At 45.0% G+C, this 14,443-nt stretch overlaps 3 protein-coding genes across 3 annotated transcripts; 1 reads left to right on the top strand and 2 right to left on the bottom strand.

The window, feature by feature from the left end:
• Positions 1-1,174: 1,174 nt before the first annotated feature.
• cfap184 (cilia and flagella associated protein 184) lies at positions 1,175-3,879 on the bottom strand. Its single transcript, XM_020100179.2, has 3 exons — positions 3,089-3,879; positions 1,945-2,289; positions 1,175-1,847 (listed from the first exon to the last, which is right to left on the bottom strand). Exons 1-3 carry the CDS (start codon positions 3,692-3,694, stop codon positions 1,521-1,523), a joined length of 1,278 nt encoding a protein of 425 aa, XP_019955738.2. The 5' UTR covers positions 3,695-3,879; the 3' UTR covers positions 1,175-1,520.
• Positions 3,880-3,898: 19 nt separating this feature from the next.
• tada2b (transcriptional adaptor 2B) lies at positions 3,899-7,023 on the top strand. Its single transcript, XM_020100178.2, has 2 exons — positions 3,899-4,168; positions 5,232-7,023. Exons 1-2 carry the CDS (start codon positions 3,899-3,901, stop codon positions 6,441-6,443), a joined length of 1,482 nt encoding a protein of 493 aa, XP_019955737.1. The 3' UTR covers positions 6,444-7,023.
• Positions 7,024-9,667: 2,644 nt separating this feature from the next.
• Positions 9,668-12,555, bottom strand: grpel1 (GrpE-like 1, mitochondrial). The gene is made up of 4 exons (XM_020100180.2): positions 12,395-12,555; positions 11,141-11,288; positions 10,974-11,055; positions 9,668-10,750 (listed from the first exon to the last, which is right to left on the bottom strand). Exons 1-4 carry the CDS (start codon positions 12,460-12,462, stop codon positions 10,404-10,406), a joined length of 645 nt encoding a protein of 214 aa, XP_019955739.2. The 5' UTR covers positions 12,463-12,555; the 3' UTR covers positions 9,668-10,403.
• Between the last annotated feature and the right edge of the window lie 1,888 nt (positions 12,556-14,443).

The following is a 14,443-nucleotide window of genomic DNA, read 5'->3' as shown; positions in this document are numbered from 1 at the left end:
AGATCAAATATGGACAGGACAGTAAAGTAACAGTGCAGCGTCTTTAAAGTGTCCGTCATGGTTGTTGCAGAGAGTTCGGGGTCGTTGGGGGGAAGAAAGGATTTGGTGTGTGTGGATCTGTAGCGCCTCTTAGTGGGTAACAGTTGAAACAGATGGTGAGCAGGATGTGAGCAGTCACAGATGAGGGTTTTTTTTTTTTGTGTGACATTGTGATGGTTCATTTTTGGTACAGTGGTACCCAGATATAATACTGGTGTGGTCCACTTCAGGCAGTGATGGTGCACATCTGGCCTCTCGTGATAAAATGGATGAGAACCCAAAGTGGCCTATACGTGGTAAATGGTGAATATCACCAAAATATAAAAATTCGGGCCTCCTTTGGCATCTTTAGTTGACATTCAGTGTTGCTCAAGTGCCATCATACCATGTGGGATGTGTGCAAAGTCTGAGGCGAAACTATTTTCCAGTGTGTGGATCCAGATGCTGAAGGGATTCATTAACTCTTGAAGCTCCTCGGTAGGAAAAAGGAAACCTGTGGGAATAATCATCATCCATCATGTCAGTGTTTAATGTCAGATTACATAAACAGGGGGCAAGACCCACATAAGACAGTTTGAGTAGTTGAGACAAGTGGAAGAATGTTCACTCTTTATAGTTCAGAATCAAATGACTGACAAAGCGCTGAATGGACTGACTCCACAGTATATCGTGGCTCTTTTATCCCCGTATAACCCTGCTCGCACTTTGAGACCCTCTGGCAGGGGCCTTTGAACTGATCCAGACTCTCAGCTAAAGACTATCGGGACCAGAGCTTTTGAAATAAGAGCTCAGAGGTTTAGGAACACCCTGCCTGAGGAAACACGACAGACTGAGTCAGGAGCTTCAAAGCTTCAAACGCACTTTTATCGTATTGCATTCCCTGATGTCAAATCAGCTCATTCTAATTGTATCATTGCAATGGTTGGCGTTGCTTAAATCTTTGTTTTTATGTACATTCATAAAAAATGTCTGCTCAAAACTATTTAGTGTTTTTATATTTACGTGCCAGTGTTCTGAATGTGTTGTGTTGTAACTAGTATTAGTAAAGACAGACTGACAGTAATGGCAGAGACATGACAGAAAATGAAGCGGGAGGGATGCAACAATGGTGGTTCAATGACTTCAACCAATAAAATGAGTGATGACCATTAAAATGATCAAATATCATTTTATTTGAAGTGTGGAAAAACAAAATGTGTAGTCCCAGAAGTGTTAGGGGCTCATAAGAGATGGACATGCAGTTCAAATTCAAAGCTGCTGTTAAGAGCTGATTGTAGAATCATGTTAAATTGTTTAGAAGTGATGGAGTCAGCAATTCTGCAAATCACGTACCGAATGATTTGCCAACCAAAACGCTCAGAATTGGTCATTTTCTACATCGAGGCACTTAACGGGATAAAACTGTGAATTTGAAGACCTGGAACTCGTTTTCGTCCCTGATCTGTTTTTTCACATCGATACCGTGTCAGTCTTTTGCTCATTCAGTTCTTTAAGGGGACTCCAGCTTCTCGTTTCATCTTCTTCTGCAGCTCAGAATGGCGGCACATCAGATTCTCCAGCTTTTCCTCCAGGTGGTCACAGGCATCCACAGTGTCCTCGAAGTCCTGCAGCTGGAGCCGGTACCCCAGTAATCCTTGGCTCTCCTTCAGCCTCTGGTTGTCCCTCTTCAGCTTTCTGATTTGTTTCTTGGTCGCGGCTCGGACTTCTCGCTTCCTCGCCACCTCTTCCTCCAACTCTGCCAGCTGCTTTCGCAAGGCCTGAACCTCCCTCTGACTCCAGAACAGCTTCTCCTTTATGTTTGACAGGAGCTTATGGAGAAATAGTGACTTTATGTTATTGACTGGAACTGGAAGCAGAAAACAGAAATAACTGACACAATCTGTAGCTGTGCTTTCTTCAACCTACCTCCAAGTTGCGGCTGATCTTGTTCTGAAGCCTTATCGCTTCCTCATTTTGCCTCTCCGTGAGTGTTTTCTGCTCCAACCTTGTAGCATGCAGCTGTGCAACCAAGACCTGCACAGGGTCCTTGGCTTCCTCGAGTGCTCGGAGCTCGGCTTCCAGTCCTTGGACCCTCATCTTCAGCTTCACGTACGTCAGCCGCTGCTTGATCAGCTTGTCATGTTTAAGCTGCTCTGCCGCCAGCGTTGATTTCACTCTGGCCTGAGCCGTTCGTTTACCCAGGGATCGACTAAGCATTGTCACACCTACGTCCTGCTTCAGTGCCAAGAACTCCTGCCATTCCTTCTTCACCTGAGGAGGAGAGAGTTTAGCCCACTGATCAGCACATAACACACACAACAATATTGTTATATATCTATGTGCAGGCATATGACAATATATGTCTATAAAATTAATTGTTTTTGCAATGTTTGCTATATTTTACACTCTGAATTCCTACAAGACTTTAGTTATTCCCAAGTTTGTCTTCCCATTCCTGTTCACAGAGTCGTGAAAGCATGTGCGCATGGCTCAGTACTCATGTCACATCCATCCAGCTGACTGTGTAGCAGCATGTGTAGACCCCTTGTACTCCTGTTTTCCTGCAGAGACAGGGGAGCATCTAAAGGGTTCCAATATTCAACTCTAAATGGAAATTTGAAAAAAAAAAAAAAGGATAAAAATCAATGTAACACAATCACATTATTTTTACTTGATCCCTTCTTTACCCACAGATGTTGGTGGGTTGGTGTCCACTTATTTTACTATTATATGAGTATAACAATCTATAGCAAAATCAACATGTATATAAATATGCAGTATATTAGGGTTTTTCGAAATCAGGGGCCATTGAGGGCCCCCAATATACTCAAATGGTGATATTTCCAGTCCATGAACAATTCCTGATAATTCTTAACAAATTTCCACATTTATTGTTATGTCTATTAATAAAATACCACTGACAGGATGGGGGGAAATCAGATTCCCACTACAGGGCCAGTGGCCCCCATATCTGTGCCTCTGGGTCTACCCCTGTTTAGTTCATCATTTAGCTCTCAACACTTGGAAACTGGTGTTAGGAAATCCAAAGCAACCTGACCACAAGACCAACCTCGTCCGACTTCGCTTGGGACTGTGACCTCAGCTCCTCTGTTTTCTGTTGGGCCGCCTCTGCTTCCGAGGCGAACCGCTGTTTCATGTCGGTCAGGATGTTGATGGACTTCTCGTACCCCGGCAGACGCTCTGGGCCGAGTGTCTCCAGCTTGACAGCGTTTCCGGACCTGCTGAAGTACTGAGCCAGCAGCTGCTGCAGTTGGCCGTTGCGTTGGAGGGCTTTATCTCTCTCCTCACACAGCTCCTGGAGAAGCTGCTCATCCTCATCTTCACCTTGTGTAGGGTCGATCTCCTCTTCTTCGGCCTCCTTCCCTTCATGCGCAGGGCTCTGAGTCCCCTCGCTCTCCGGGGTCCCATCGCGGGACACTGGCCCCTCACCGTCCTCGTGCACGTGTTCACTTGCGGTGAGGCCGTCGATGGCAGGACGCTGAGCTCCGCTCTCAGAGGAGGCCGCTTCAACAGGAGGCCTCTCAGGAGCTGCAGAGTTTTCCTCTTCATGGTGTGAGGCCTCCATTACAGCGGGGACCCCTTCTTCCCCATTAGCTGGAGAAGTGAGACTGTCCTCCGGTGTCTTCACCTCCTGTCCTCCGTGATCTCTGTCCATCTTTCACTCCAGAAGAAACAACCTGCAGGTGCTGTTGCAGATCTTAGTTGACTATCTGTTCCGCTCGTTGTCCTGGAGACTGGGGAGCCAATCACCGGCGCCCTTTCCCGCAGCTCATTAATATTGAGCAGCTCGCGCGGCGGGGCCCGCGGTGCGCATGCGCGGGGTTCAGCCTCCGACAACAAGAAGCAGGATCCAGGCAACATGGCCGACCTGGGCAAGAAGTACTGCGTGAACTGCCTGGCGGACGTCACCAACCTGCGGCTCCGCTGCACCGACTGCCCCGATATCGAGCTGTGCCCGGAGTGCTTCTCGGCGGGGGCGGAGATCGGGAACCACCGGAGATGGCACGGCTACCAGCAGGTCGACGGCGGCCGCTTCTCCCTCTGGGGTCCCGAGGCAGAGGGAGGATGGACCAGCAGGGAAGAGCAGTCGCTCCTCGATGCGATCGAGCAGTACGGGTTTGGAAACTGGGTACATCACTGTTTAATTAAGTCGATTAGGTTTCTCCATTTGTCCGATAGGAGATCTGAGAGGGGCTGAAAGTTAGAGACAATGCTGCGAACTACCGACTGTCCATCTTCTTTCCACCCTGTCCCGCGAGTTGGACGAGTGGACGTTAAACACGAGTGGGACAGCATCTCTGACACTTGTAACTCTGAAGTGTGGGTTCGGAAAGTGTCTTTCAAAGTCCAACATGGCGTCAGTAACATGTCAAAGATCAGACGACAGAGAAAACAATGTGTACAACGTCAAAGACAGTATAGAAAATTGTTATACAGCACGAAAATCAACTGGATTGATTTGCCTTTTACTTTAGTTCATTGCATTTTTGCCACAGATTTTTGTGAAGCGCTTTGTAACCTTGTTTGGAGAAGTGCTGTATATATAAAGTCATTATGATATTGTTTTTATAATGCACAGAGTCTGGTCCAGGGCCATAATCGAGCTTTATTGATAATGAGGTGGAAGTTCTGGAAGTAAAGTTTGCATGAGTGAGAGACTCATAGGAAACCAGTCCAGTCCTCGCTGTGTTGGCTCAGTCAGCTACTGCAGAAATCTTTCTCGCCCATGCCTGAGCCATAAGTTGCCTTTAGACATGCGCTGAACTACGGAGGTCCCCTCCGGTATTCTCTGGAGGGACCGTATGAGTGAACGCAAAAGTCAGAGAGAAAGAGCCTCCAGACTTTCTGCAGACTTTCTCTGGCCAGTCCCCTTGTGTAAAGTCCGGGGGAGCTAATGTGAGAACACGGCAGGAAATCCTCCGTAGGATTCACCGGGAGCAAGTAGGGGGGTTGATAACATTTCTGACATGTGACAGATGCAAGACAAAAAGACAACAAATATATGATTTGTGCTGTAAACAAAAACACATGATCTCCGCAGCAGAATTTACAATAACGCCCTGCCTCTGGCTGGCTCGCCTGAACGCTCCGCAGATAGCTGATCCTCTCTCTGACCAGGGTTAGACTTTCACCAGGTGAAACTTTCATAAACTTTCTATCCTTACTAATACCAACCTTTTTTCATCTTTCAGGAGGACATGGCCGCTCATGTTGGAGCATCACGTACCCCTCAGGAAGTCATGGAACACTATGTCACCATGTACATCCACGGAAACCTGGGTAAGGCCTGCATCCCTGACAATATTCCCAACCGGGTAACCGACCACACCTGCCCAAGTGGGGGTCCCCTGTCGCCCAGCCTGACCACCCCTCTCCCCCCACTGGATATCACCCTGGCTGAGCAGCAGCAGCTGGGCTACATGCCTCTGCGTGACGATTATGAGATTGAATATGACCAGGACGCAGAGAAGCTCATAAGCGGCCTCTCCGTGAACTACGACGACGAGGACGTGGAAATTGAGATGAAACGTGCCCACGTGGACATGTATGTGCGGAAGCTCCGAGAACGACAGAGACGTAAGAACATTGCCCGAGACTACAACCTGGTGCCTGTGTTCCTCGGCCGAGACAAGAAAGACAAGGAGAAGGAGAAACCAGGAGCACAAGGAGTTGTGGGCACTGCTAGTGGTGTGGGCGGGGCGGGAGCTGGCGGTGGCACGATCGGATCAGGTTTGGCAACTGCAGCAGGATCAGGCTCCGTTCCAAGTACACCCAAAAGAAAGATCACCAAGGAAGAGAAGGAGCAGCGAGTGAGGCTGCGGGGGCTGTGCCAGTTCATGGCCCATCGGGAGTTTGAAGACTTCTTCGAGAACATGCATAAAGAGCGCGGGCTGAGGGCCAAGGTGCGTGAGCTGCAGCGCTACCGTCGAAACGGCATCACCCGCCTGGAAGAGTCCGCCGAGTATGAAGCCGCACGCCACAAACGGGAAAAGCGCAAAGAGAACAAAAGTGTGGTCACCTCCAAACGGGGCAGCGGAGGAGGAGGCGGGCTTGGCTCGGGGATGGGGCTCGGAGGTGGAGCTGGAGGGGGAGGAGGCATTGCTGGAGGGTTAGGGGTAGGAGGCGGAATCAAAGAAGAAGGCAAAGATGGCGAGTTTGCTGCCATCGAGAATCTGACAGGCTTTGAGCTGCTGTCGGACAGAGAGAAGGTCCTGTGCAACTCTCTCAACCTCAGCCCAGCGCGCTACCTGACTGTCAAAACCATCATCATCAAAGATCACCTGCAGAAACGGCAAGGCATCCCCGCCAAGAGCCGACTGCCCAGCTACCTGGACAAAGTCCTCAAGAAGCGCATCCTCACCTTCCTCACAGAAAGCGGCTGGATATCCCGAGACGCCTCCTAGCATATTCCTTTGGTCAGGCAGCTGATAGCTGATTGGATATAAACTGTGGAGGCCGAACAAAACTACTGGGATTCACCATTTTTTTATTCAAAGGTGACTTTGTGAATATGTACATTGCAAAGAAGGAGGATGCTGGGAAAAACACTTATTTTCATACCAAGGCTGGGAAGAAAAATAAGCCTTTATTTTTGCATTTGGAAAGGGACGGGTTGAATATGAATCTGTGGGTTCACAGTAGGTTTGTGTCCATATTGTTATTACACGATGATATTGACCCTGCTAACAAACATAATGTAGTTATGGAGATACTGAAGTGTTATTGCAACAGCTTCATTTAAGATGCCTAAGGAGATGTATTTAAAATCTAACTTTACATCTGCTGGAAGTGGAGCGTTTCACACCTACGTTTAAAATAATCACCATTGTGGTTTGTGATTCCTGTCAACTTTGTTTCCTGTTTCATCAGTGAAAGCTGGATTCGGTAACTTTCCCACAAGAAGTAGAGCTGTCTGATACTTTTAAGGACTTCATTTCCCAGAAGCTGTCGTTTTTTTTAGTCCCGTTTCTTTCTTAATGGCGACAAGGGAAGGAAAAGAAAAAGCAGATCGTCGTTGTTTGTTAGTATCATGCCTCAACAAATGCATTAGCATGAAGCTAAAAAAACCTTATCAAAGATTGCTTAAGTATCGGTATGGGGGGGGTTGGCCAGTGAGTAAACAATAAGTGCCAAAGATATCAGAGGAGATAATGTGGAGGTCAGTGTTGCATTACAGAGTCTGTCCATCAGAGAGCGCTGTCAAATTCTTTCTTTTCAAACGCAAAACTTCCCACTCAGTGCAAATGGTTCCTGAGAAACAAATATTCATTCATATTATATTTGTATTTTAAAAAAGAAATCTCTAGGTATTATTTATTCAGATTGTGAATGTCAAATCCTGACAGTTACATTTTTCCAACTAAGCTCAGTAACACAGAGAAAAACTGAAATACTGGGAACTTCATGTATGAGCCATGCACTACAGGAGAGCATTAGGACCTGGCTTAAGAAAATCCATTTTGTGTTTTGATAACGAATGTTCATTTCAAGATTATAGTCGAACTTTAAGAATAAATCAAAAGCATCTGACTGCCTCTTAAAAACACCTTACCTGGATGAGCCGGCTTCAGGATGAGTTTTAGTAACAGGGAAATTATTTTTCTTTTAGCCATAAACACAGTGTGATAATCATTATTAGATTTTAGATGTAGTCTGTTCAGGGGGAGAAACTCCACAAGCAGCTGCCAGAGACTGTTCTTGACATTTCAACTTTATTTTTGACATTTTGACTTTAATCTGAAAATTTCTTCTGACTTTTTTCTTATTCCTAACCCTAGTGCTCTACTGTAATTTACTAATGGTGACAAGCTGATCAAAAAACATCTATTTGGGGCCACAAATCTATTTCAGCCTCACAAATGAAACTCCACATTTGGTCAAATTCATCATAAAGCTCTCTCTCTCTCTCTATCTCAAAGATTCACACAATTGCAATGACAAGGGACACATCTGTAAATGCACACTGGTCGAAACAGCACCTTGGCTAACAGAAAGGATCACAAGAGCTCACAGGAAACATTTCGGGGCGCGTTCTAATACGAGGTGTGAACAGGAGAGGTTGGGGCTGACCACTTGTGATCAGAACTCTCAGGATGGATGTACCAGGTGTGAACAGGGCCCATGAGAACACATGTGTCCCACTGACTAACTATAAAGCCTGATTTCGTTCCTCCACAAAACTATCCATTCATCCAACAATTACTAAACTTGCTAGCATCAGTACAACTCCAACCCCCCCCCCCAGCAACCCCCAAAGGATAAGCAGTAGAACGGATGGATAGCTTTGACACCAAATGTGTATTAATCCGCCACGGGAAATAGTCCTCAAAGTCATTTGCCAAAAAAAATTATATCGTGGGAATAAAAACTACAGCTGTTTTAAGAAAATGTACATTTGCACACAGGCTCGATGAATTTTAAGAAAAATTTTTGTTTTGCTTGGTTTGTTGACACTAAGAAAAACGTATCTTTTGGATTTCTCTTTGCAGTAGAACCACGCAGCAACACACTGACAATTCAATAGAAAAACCGTCATAGTGATTCATTTTTAGACTTAGACCCATTTCAAACATGTTGTGTTTAGATGTATTAGTCGACTGTCACGGGTTGGTTGAAGCATTGTATTGTTAAAATAAGACATAAGCTTGTTTTGTTCAGGGGTCGGCTCATAGGGCCAACAGTCCGTCTGACTCAGTGTGTCAGAGAGGCGATGCTAATATCCCTCCTGTAACAACGTTGACAGCGACGACATTGGCAGCTGAAGCTATCTGATGCTTTGTCATTTTTCTCTTCTCCAGATTTTGCCGGTGTCATTCTGTCTGTGCTCCCGAATGTTCCAAAGTGTTGTGGCGTAAATGTCTCAAAAGGAAAATATGGCCGTCAGATTCTTGTTGTTCCCATTGGAGGGAACGATGACTTTTGTATGGGTGGAGGGTGGGGAGGGGGTCGCTCACTTTATGTCACCAACTGTAAATACGTTTGTAAGATACATTGAAAAAAAAAAAGAAAGTATAATTACTGACCTGTGAAATGTACAGTATTTTTGTCATTGAAATTTTTTTTTATAGTTTTTTGTAATTAAAAAAAATCAGATGACAAAAGAATGATTTTCTGAGGCTTTTGGTATCGTGATGGCGTTTGGTCATGTTACAGGTCTGATACTGTTGAGGTGTGTTAGTGACCCGTCACCTTGTTGTCGCACACGACGAGGTTTGTATGGAGATTTATTAAAAGTGCCACTACTTTATTATTCTAAATGGTCCTGTTTCATCTTCAACACATTGTAGTCGAGGACTTTTGATGAGGTCACATTGGTTATGATGTTTGAAAGAAATTTTATCATAGAAATTTCAGTTTTCAGTTAGAAGGGCAAACAGTACAGTAGACATGACCTGTACCGAGTAATTTGATTACAGTAAATCAAAAAAATACAAACCGACAGTTGGTTTGTGCATAATTTAATTAACTTGGACATTTGGAACTCATGGAATTTGTAGTTGGTGTATTTATCAACACCCTTATTCTTTAATGTGAGTAAAACGAGTCCACTGTCATGTGAAGTACTTCTACTAATGGCAGGTAGAGGCTGATTGTTTCACTTGAAGACACAATGAATATGATCAAGAGCTTATGATGTTTCATTTATTTGAAGATAAAATGTGTAAAAGGAACAAGTCTTTCAGATTATTGTGATACTGTGACAGTCTGGACAAACTGGTCAAAACTCTTCTTTATTCTATTGGTTTATAGATATGTGACTGTTTCATTCCTGCCAAACGAGACACAGGGGCATTACTGTAACTGAGGCTGGCTTACGGGGGCCTGATCACATCCTAATGAACCAGAGATGTCTTCCATGTAAATGCTGAGGAAGGCCTACGTCAGTACACAGTAAAACTTCCACCTTTCTTCATATCCTTAAGTACTGTTTCTCATTTTATTCACACAATCAACTCAGAAACAAAAGTCTGGAATGATACCAGCAGTTCAGACTCAATTTGTGGATGTATTTTGCACCATATGTCACCCCCCCAAAAAATCTTCAATTTTAAGGGGTTCACGATCAGGTACATTACTTTAATGATCTGACGGAAACTGCCTGAAATGACACATGACTGATGACTAACTGACATTTTACAGTAAAAACTGTCCCGTGCTTGACAAAGTGTTAACAACATGGTTTTTGTCCCGATACAAGGTTCGTTTCAGCTGGATTCCCATCTCTCCGAGGCACCTTAGGGTGGAGGGGTAGTGAGGACAGGGAAAAGGGTGGCGGTGTGCCTTCGCCAGTCGACTGTACCTGAGGTCATCCGTCACCCAGGCAACAAAACATATCCCACTTTGTCACAGTTCCCCAAGCATTTCTAGGGGGCTTTGGCCACACCCACCAACGCTGGCCTGAGGGTGCGTCCGTGAATCTTATAGCCCACTTTGGTCACTAAGGCGACAGTGCCCGGCTCCTTGCCCTCGACAGGGGCGTGGAAGAGGGCCTCGTGCTCGTAGGGGTCGAACTTCTGGCCCTCGGGGTTGAGCTTGACCAGGCCGTGCTTGGTGAACACTTTCTGGATCTGGACCTCAGTCATCACCAGGCCGTCGTACAGGTTCTTCAGGTGAGGGTTGTTGCTCGTCACCTCCTCCTTGGGCACGCTCTCCGTGGCCTTCTCCAAGATGTCGGCCACTTCCAGCAGGTCCTTGCAGAAGCCCTGGATCCCTGGTGATTGAACGAAAACATTACTCAGCAATGCAAATACAAGTTGTCTGTCACTCGGACACAATGAAGTAATGCTAGATGTTGACATCTAGTGGTTGGACTACATGCATGCAGCTGCAATAGAATTTATTTATGTAGAAAAATAGGATTCATTGCTGCGGGAGATTGTTATGGTGAAATCTTGGGTTAACTGTTAGCAAGCTTAAATGAAGGAAGAATTTACCGTATAATTTAGCATCCTCTATCATCTTCTGACTCCGTGTCCTGAGGTTCTCTGTGTCAGCTAAGGCCCGCTTGTACTTATCCTGGGAAGCATGGCAGAAATGCAAAGTTTAAAAATCAGCTCTCAGGACCAAAGGCCAAACTTTCTTGTCTCAGTTTCAGACTTACTGTCATTTCCTTGAGCTGCTCCTCCAGCAGGGACTTCTCCTCCGTCAGGGCTTTCTCTGCTGCACCCTGCTCCGGCTTCTCAGCCTCCTCCTCCGACCCGGGGCCACTCCTCTGCTGAGTGGCCGCACATAAATATCGTGGAGACCCTCTGTTGTGGAAAAAGTCACAGAATACGTCGTTAGTCTAGAGCTGTTGGCTGCCACCTCACCTAATTACACTCTGCACCAATATTCAATTGCGTAACCTCTCATGTAAGTATATCAAGTATCTCTGCATGGTGCCACTTCAGCTTCTATATGACGATACTGGGCAACAGTAAAATAGATTAACTTCACATCTACAGCATCTAGAATCTCTGCATGGTTAGCGTCGTTGTTACTGAAGATGTTTTATTTCCCAGAGGAAAAAGGCTGAGGTAGAGTTCTATGACATCTCCTTTAACATCCAGTATCTGAACACCTGAGAGATTTTAGATACTGTCTGTGCTGTGCATGTTATCTAAACTTTTCCAGGAGTCAGATTAGGTTGGTCTTCAGTACAGGTCTGCTAGTTGATGGGATCAGACAACAAATAAGAATGTTATGCAACTAACTACCCTGAATGTCATTCAATAGTCAAGTGTTGGCTTGCAATCATCCTACTTAGTGGCTGATCTCAGCATATGTCACTTCATGACATCGTCTCTCTAAAAGATGGATGAGTGGGGAAACATTCAGCCAAACTCCATTCACGCTTTGTTCACTTGAACTCTTATGACACACCAGGCAAGAGGAAAAGGTTTCGTTACTGGTGACAGGAAACGTTAAATGCGTGACTTTGTGCATGGAGTTTGGTTGGGAATTCATTCCTTCACCAAAAAACACTTAACATATGTAAACACACACACACAAGGTTAAACGCCACAAAACGCACAGCCTGAACATTAGCTTAGCATGAACTAACATCCCTCTACAGCATTATGGGTATGTCGCCTTATGTCATCCTCCGGTTCTCACAGTGACATGCTAACAGCTAGCATACACTGCCCTGCTGTGTCTTAGCCATGTCCTCCACACACACACACAGAGACACAGACAGACACACGTGTCTCTATGGTTTGTCTAAGTGTGTGTTTATCCACATTAAGGACCACGGTCCGTTAGGTAAGCTAACGCTGCTAGCCGGGCACAGGCAGAACACAACAGGGCTTTAGCACCGCCCGAGCGGGGTAACCTCACCCTTTCTGTAAAAGCTAGCAAAACAAACGCCACTCACCGTATCAACGCGGGCGAGGCTACCAGAGAGTAGCTCTGTCTCACCGCTCGCACACACCAGCTCGCCATTTCCCCGACAGCAGGTAAGACTCCTTCTGACACACGTTGATGCGACACACAACCCCGCTGGCAGCGAGCGTGCGGTTTGAGCCAATAGGAAGTCAGTACGAACGACCACTCTCACAGCCGACCAATCGGATTCAGAGAAGGGGTTTGACGCCGGTGGTAGTTTGGTTGAGTTGAAGTTAAAGGTGAAAGAGACACATGTGACCAAGGGCAATTTCAAAAAAGCTTATCAAACAGAAGGTTAGTCAGCCCCTGGTTGTTGAACTCAGACAGTCGATCAGCTATATCAAACTATAGACTTCTGTTTCTTGGTTTGTAGTTTTGTTGCACTCTCCGTCTGTCCATCCATAATGATTCAAATATGTCATCATTTCAATCAATCTAGAATTTTAAAGGCAAAGTGTTGTATCTTATATATAAATAATACAAAAATATACTTAACTTATGATTAGAAACTAAAACAGGTGACAGAGACTACACAGAAAACACACCGGCCCCAAAGTAATGCAATGCAACAACGGTGATTTCGCTGATATCGCTGCAGCAGTGTATGTGGAAATGACAGGCCCAACATGTGACCTGTGACCCACGGGGATTTGATGGGGATCCGCCATGTTGCAGTATTACAGGTGCAGCTGTTTGTAATGTAACAGGGCAGTAAAATAAAAAGCAACAGTAAGATTGGGAGAGTGTGTTTCTTTCTGCTGGCAGCTGCAGTCATCCTCATGTACGTAACATACAAAATCTTTTTTTCTCATTTTTTTCCCTTTGTTGCACACATGTGCACACACTCAAATCTCCTTTTCATTTCCTGTCTCTCTGGACCTTTCAGTGCAAATCTGACAAGGTGGAGCTAATTGATAGGCATTTCTCTACTTTCCCTGCGACCCCACCTGCTCGCAGCGAAATTTACTCCTCCATTTTGCAGTAAGCGGAGCAGACAAGTTGTCACTTTCACATTAGGAGGAGACATGCTTCTGTGAGGTGAGGCACAGATCTGTCTCGTCTCTGCTTTGATGAGGCCTCGCAGGGTCGGACTTTGATGTCTCAACTGACTCTTGATTTGCGCTCAATGTGGAAGTGACTCGGGCAACATGGTCAAGAAAGCTTTCACAGCAGCTCTGCTTCAGACCAGCACCAGCGGAGGCTTTAACTGTTTGTGGACTTTTCTCTGAAGATACACTGTGTAGGGTCCAGTCAACAAGGGACTCAAAAGGACATTTTGGCTTCTTCTTCTAAAGTTTCCAACATTCTCTTATTACAGTTGCCAGTTTTTGCAATTAAGCCCACTTCATGGTTTCTGGAAATGCAATAGTTAAACACCACCATCATGTCACAATCGCATTACCTCCGCCAATGAGATTGAATCTGCATTGGTTTCCCTATTAATAAACAGGATTATGCACAAACCATTGTGTAGGTTATTATGAATGATGTGGTATGTGGGTCAAAAAGGAACAAATTACATTTCGGTGTGGATTCGGATCAGGGGGCAGATCCAGGAACATTTCTTTCAATTTTTTCCAAACATTTACATTTGACCTTATTCTGAATAGGACATTATTTTTAAGGTTCAGTGTGTTAGATGTAGCTGAAATGGATTTATTAGCAGAAATTCCATATGAAATAATCCTAGTGATTTTTTTTACTAGTGTGTTTCATCTAAATTGTACAAATTGTTGTTTTCTTTATACTAGAATGGTCCTTTTAAATTGAAATAATATATTTACATCGATAGGATCCTCTCTACAGAGGCCACCATGTTTTTTACAGTAGCTCAGACTGGATAAGCCAAACACCTATTGAGTTTTTATAACAACTAAAAGGTACCACAGGTTCTCTTATGTTTGAAAGGGGAGGGTGAGGTGACGGGTATTCAGCTGCAATATGCAACTTCACCACTAGATATCACTAAACTCTACACACTGAATCTTTATTCTGGTGTCCACATGATTTGCTAATAGAATATTCCATTTATATTCCT

This window comes from Paralichthys olivaceus, chromosome 22, assembly GCF_024713975.1.
Source record: "Paralichthys olivaceus isolate ysfri-2021 chromosome 22, ASM2471397v2, whole genome shotgun sequence".
In the NCBI taxonomy this organism is placed as follows: Eukaryota; Metazoa; Chordata; class Actinopteri; order Pleuronectiformes; family Paralichthyidae; genus Paralichthys; species Paralichthys olivaceus.
Note: the sequence above shows the minus strand (reverse complement) of the source record. Positions and strands in the feature narration are given on the sequence as shown.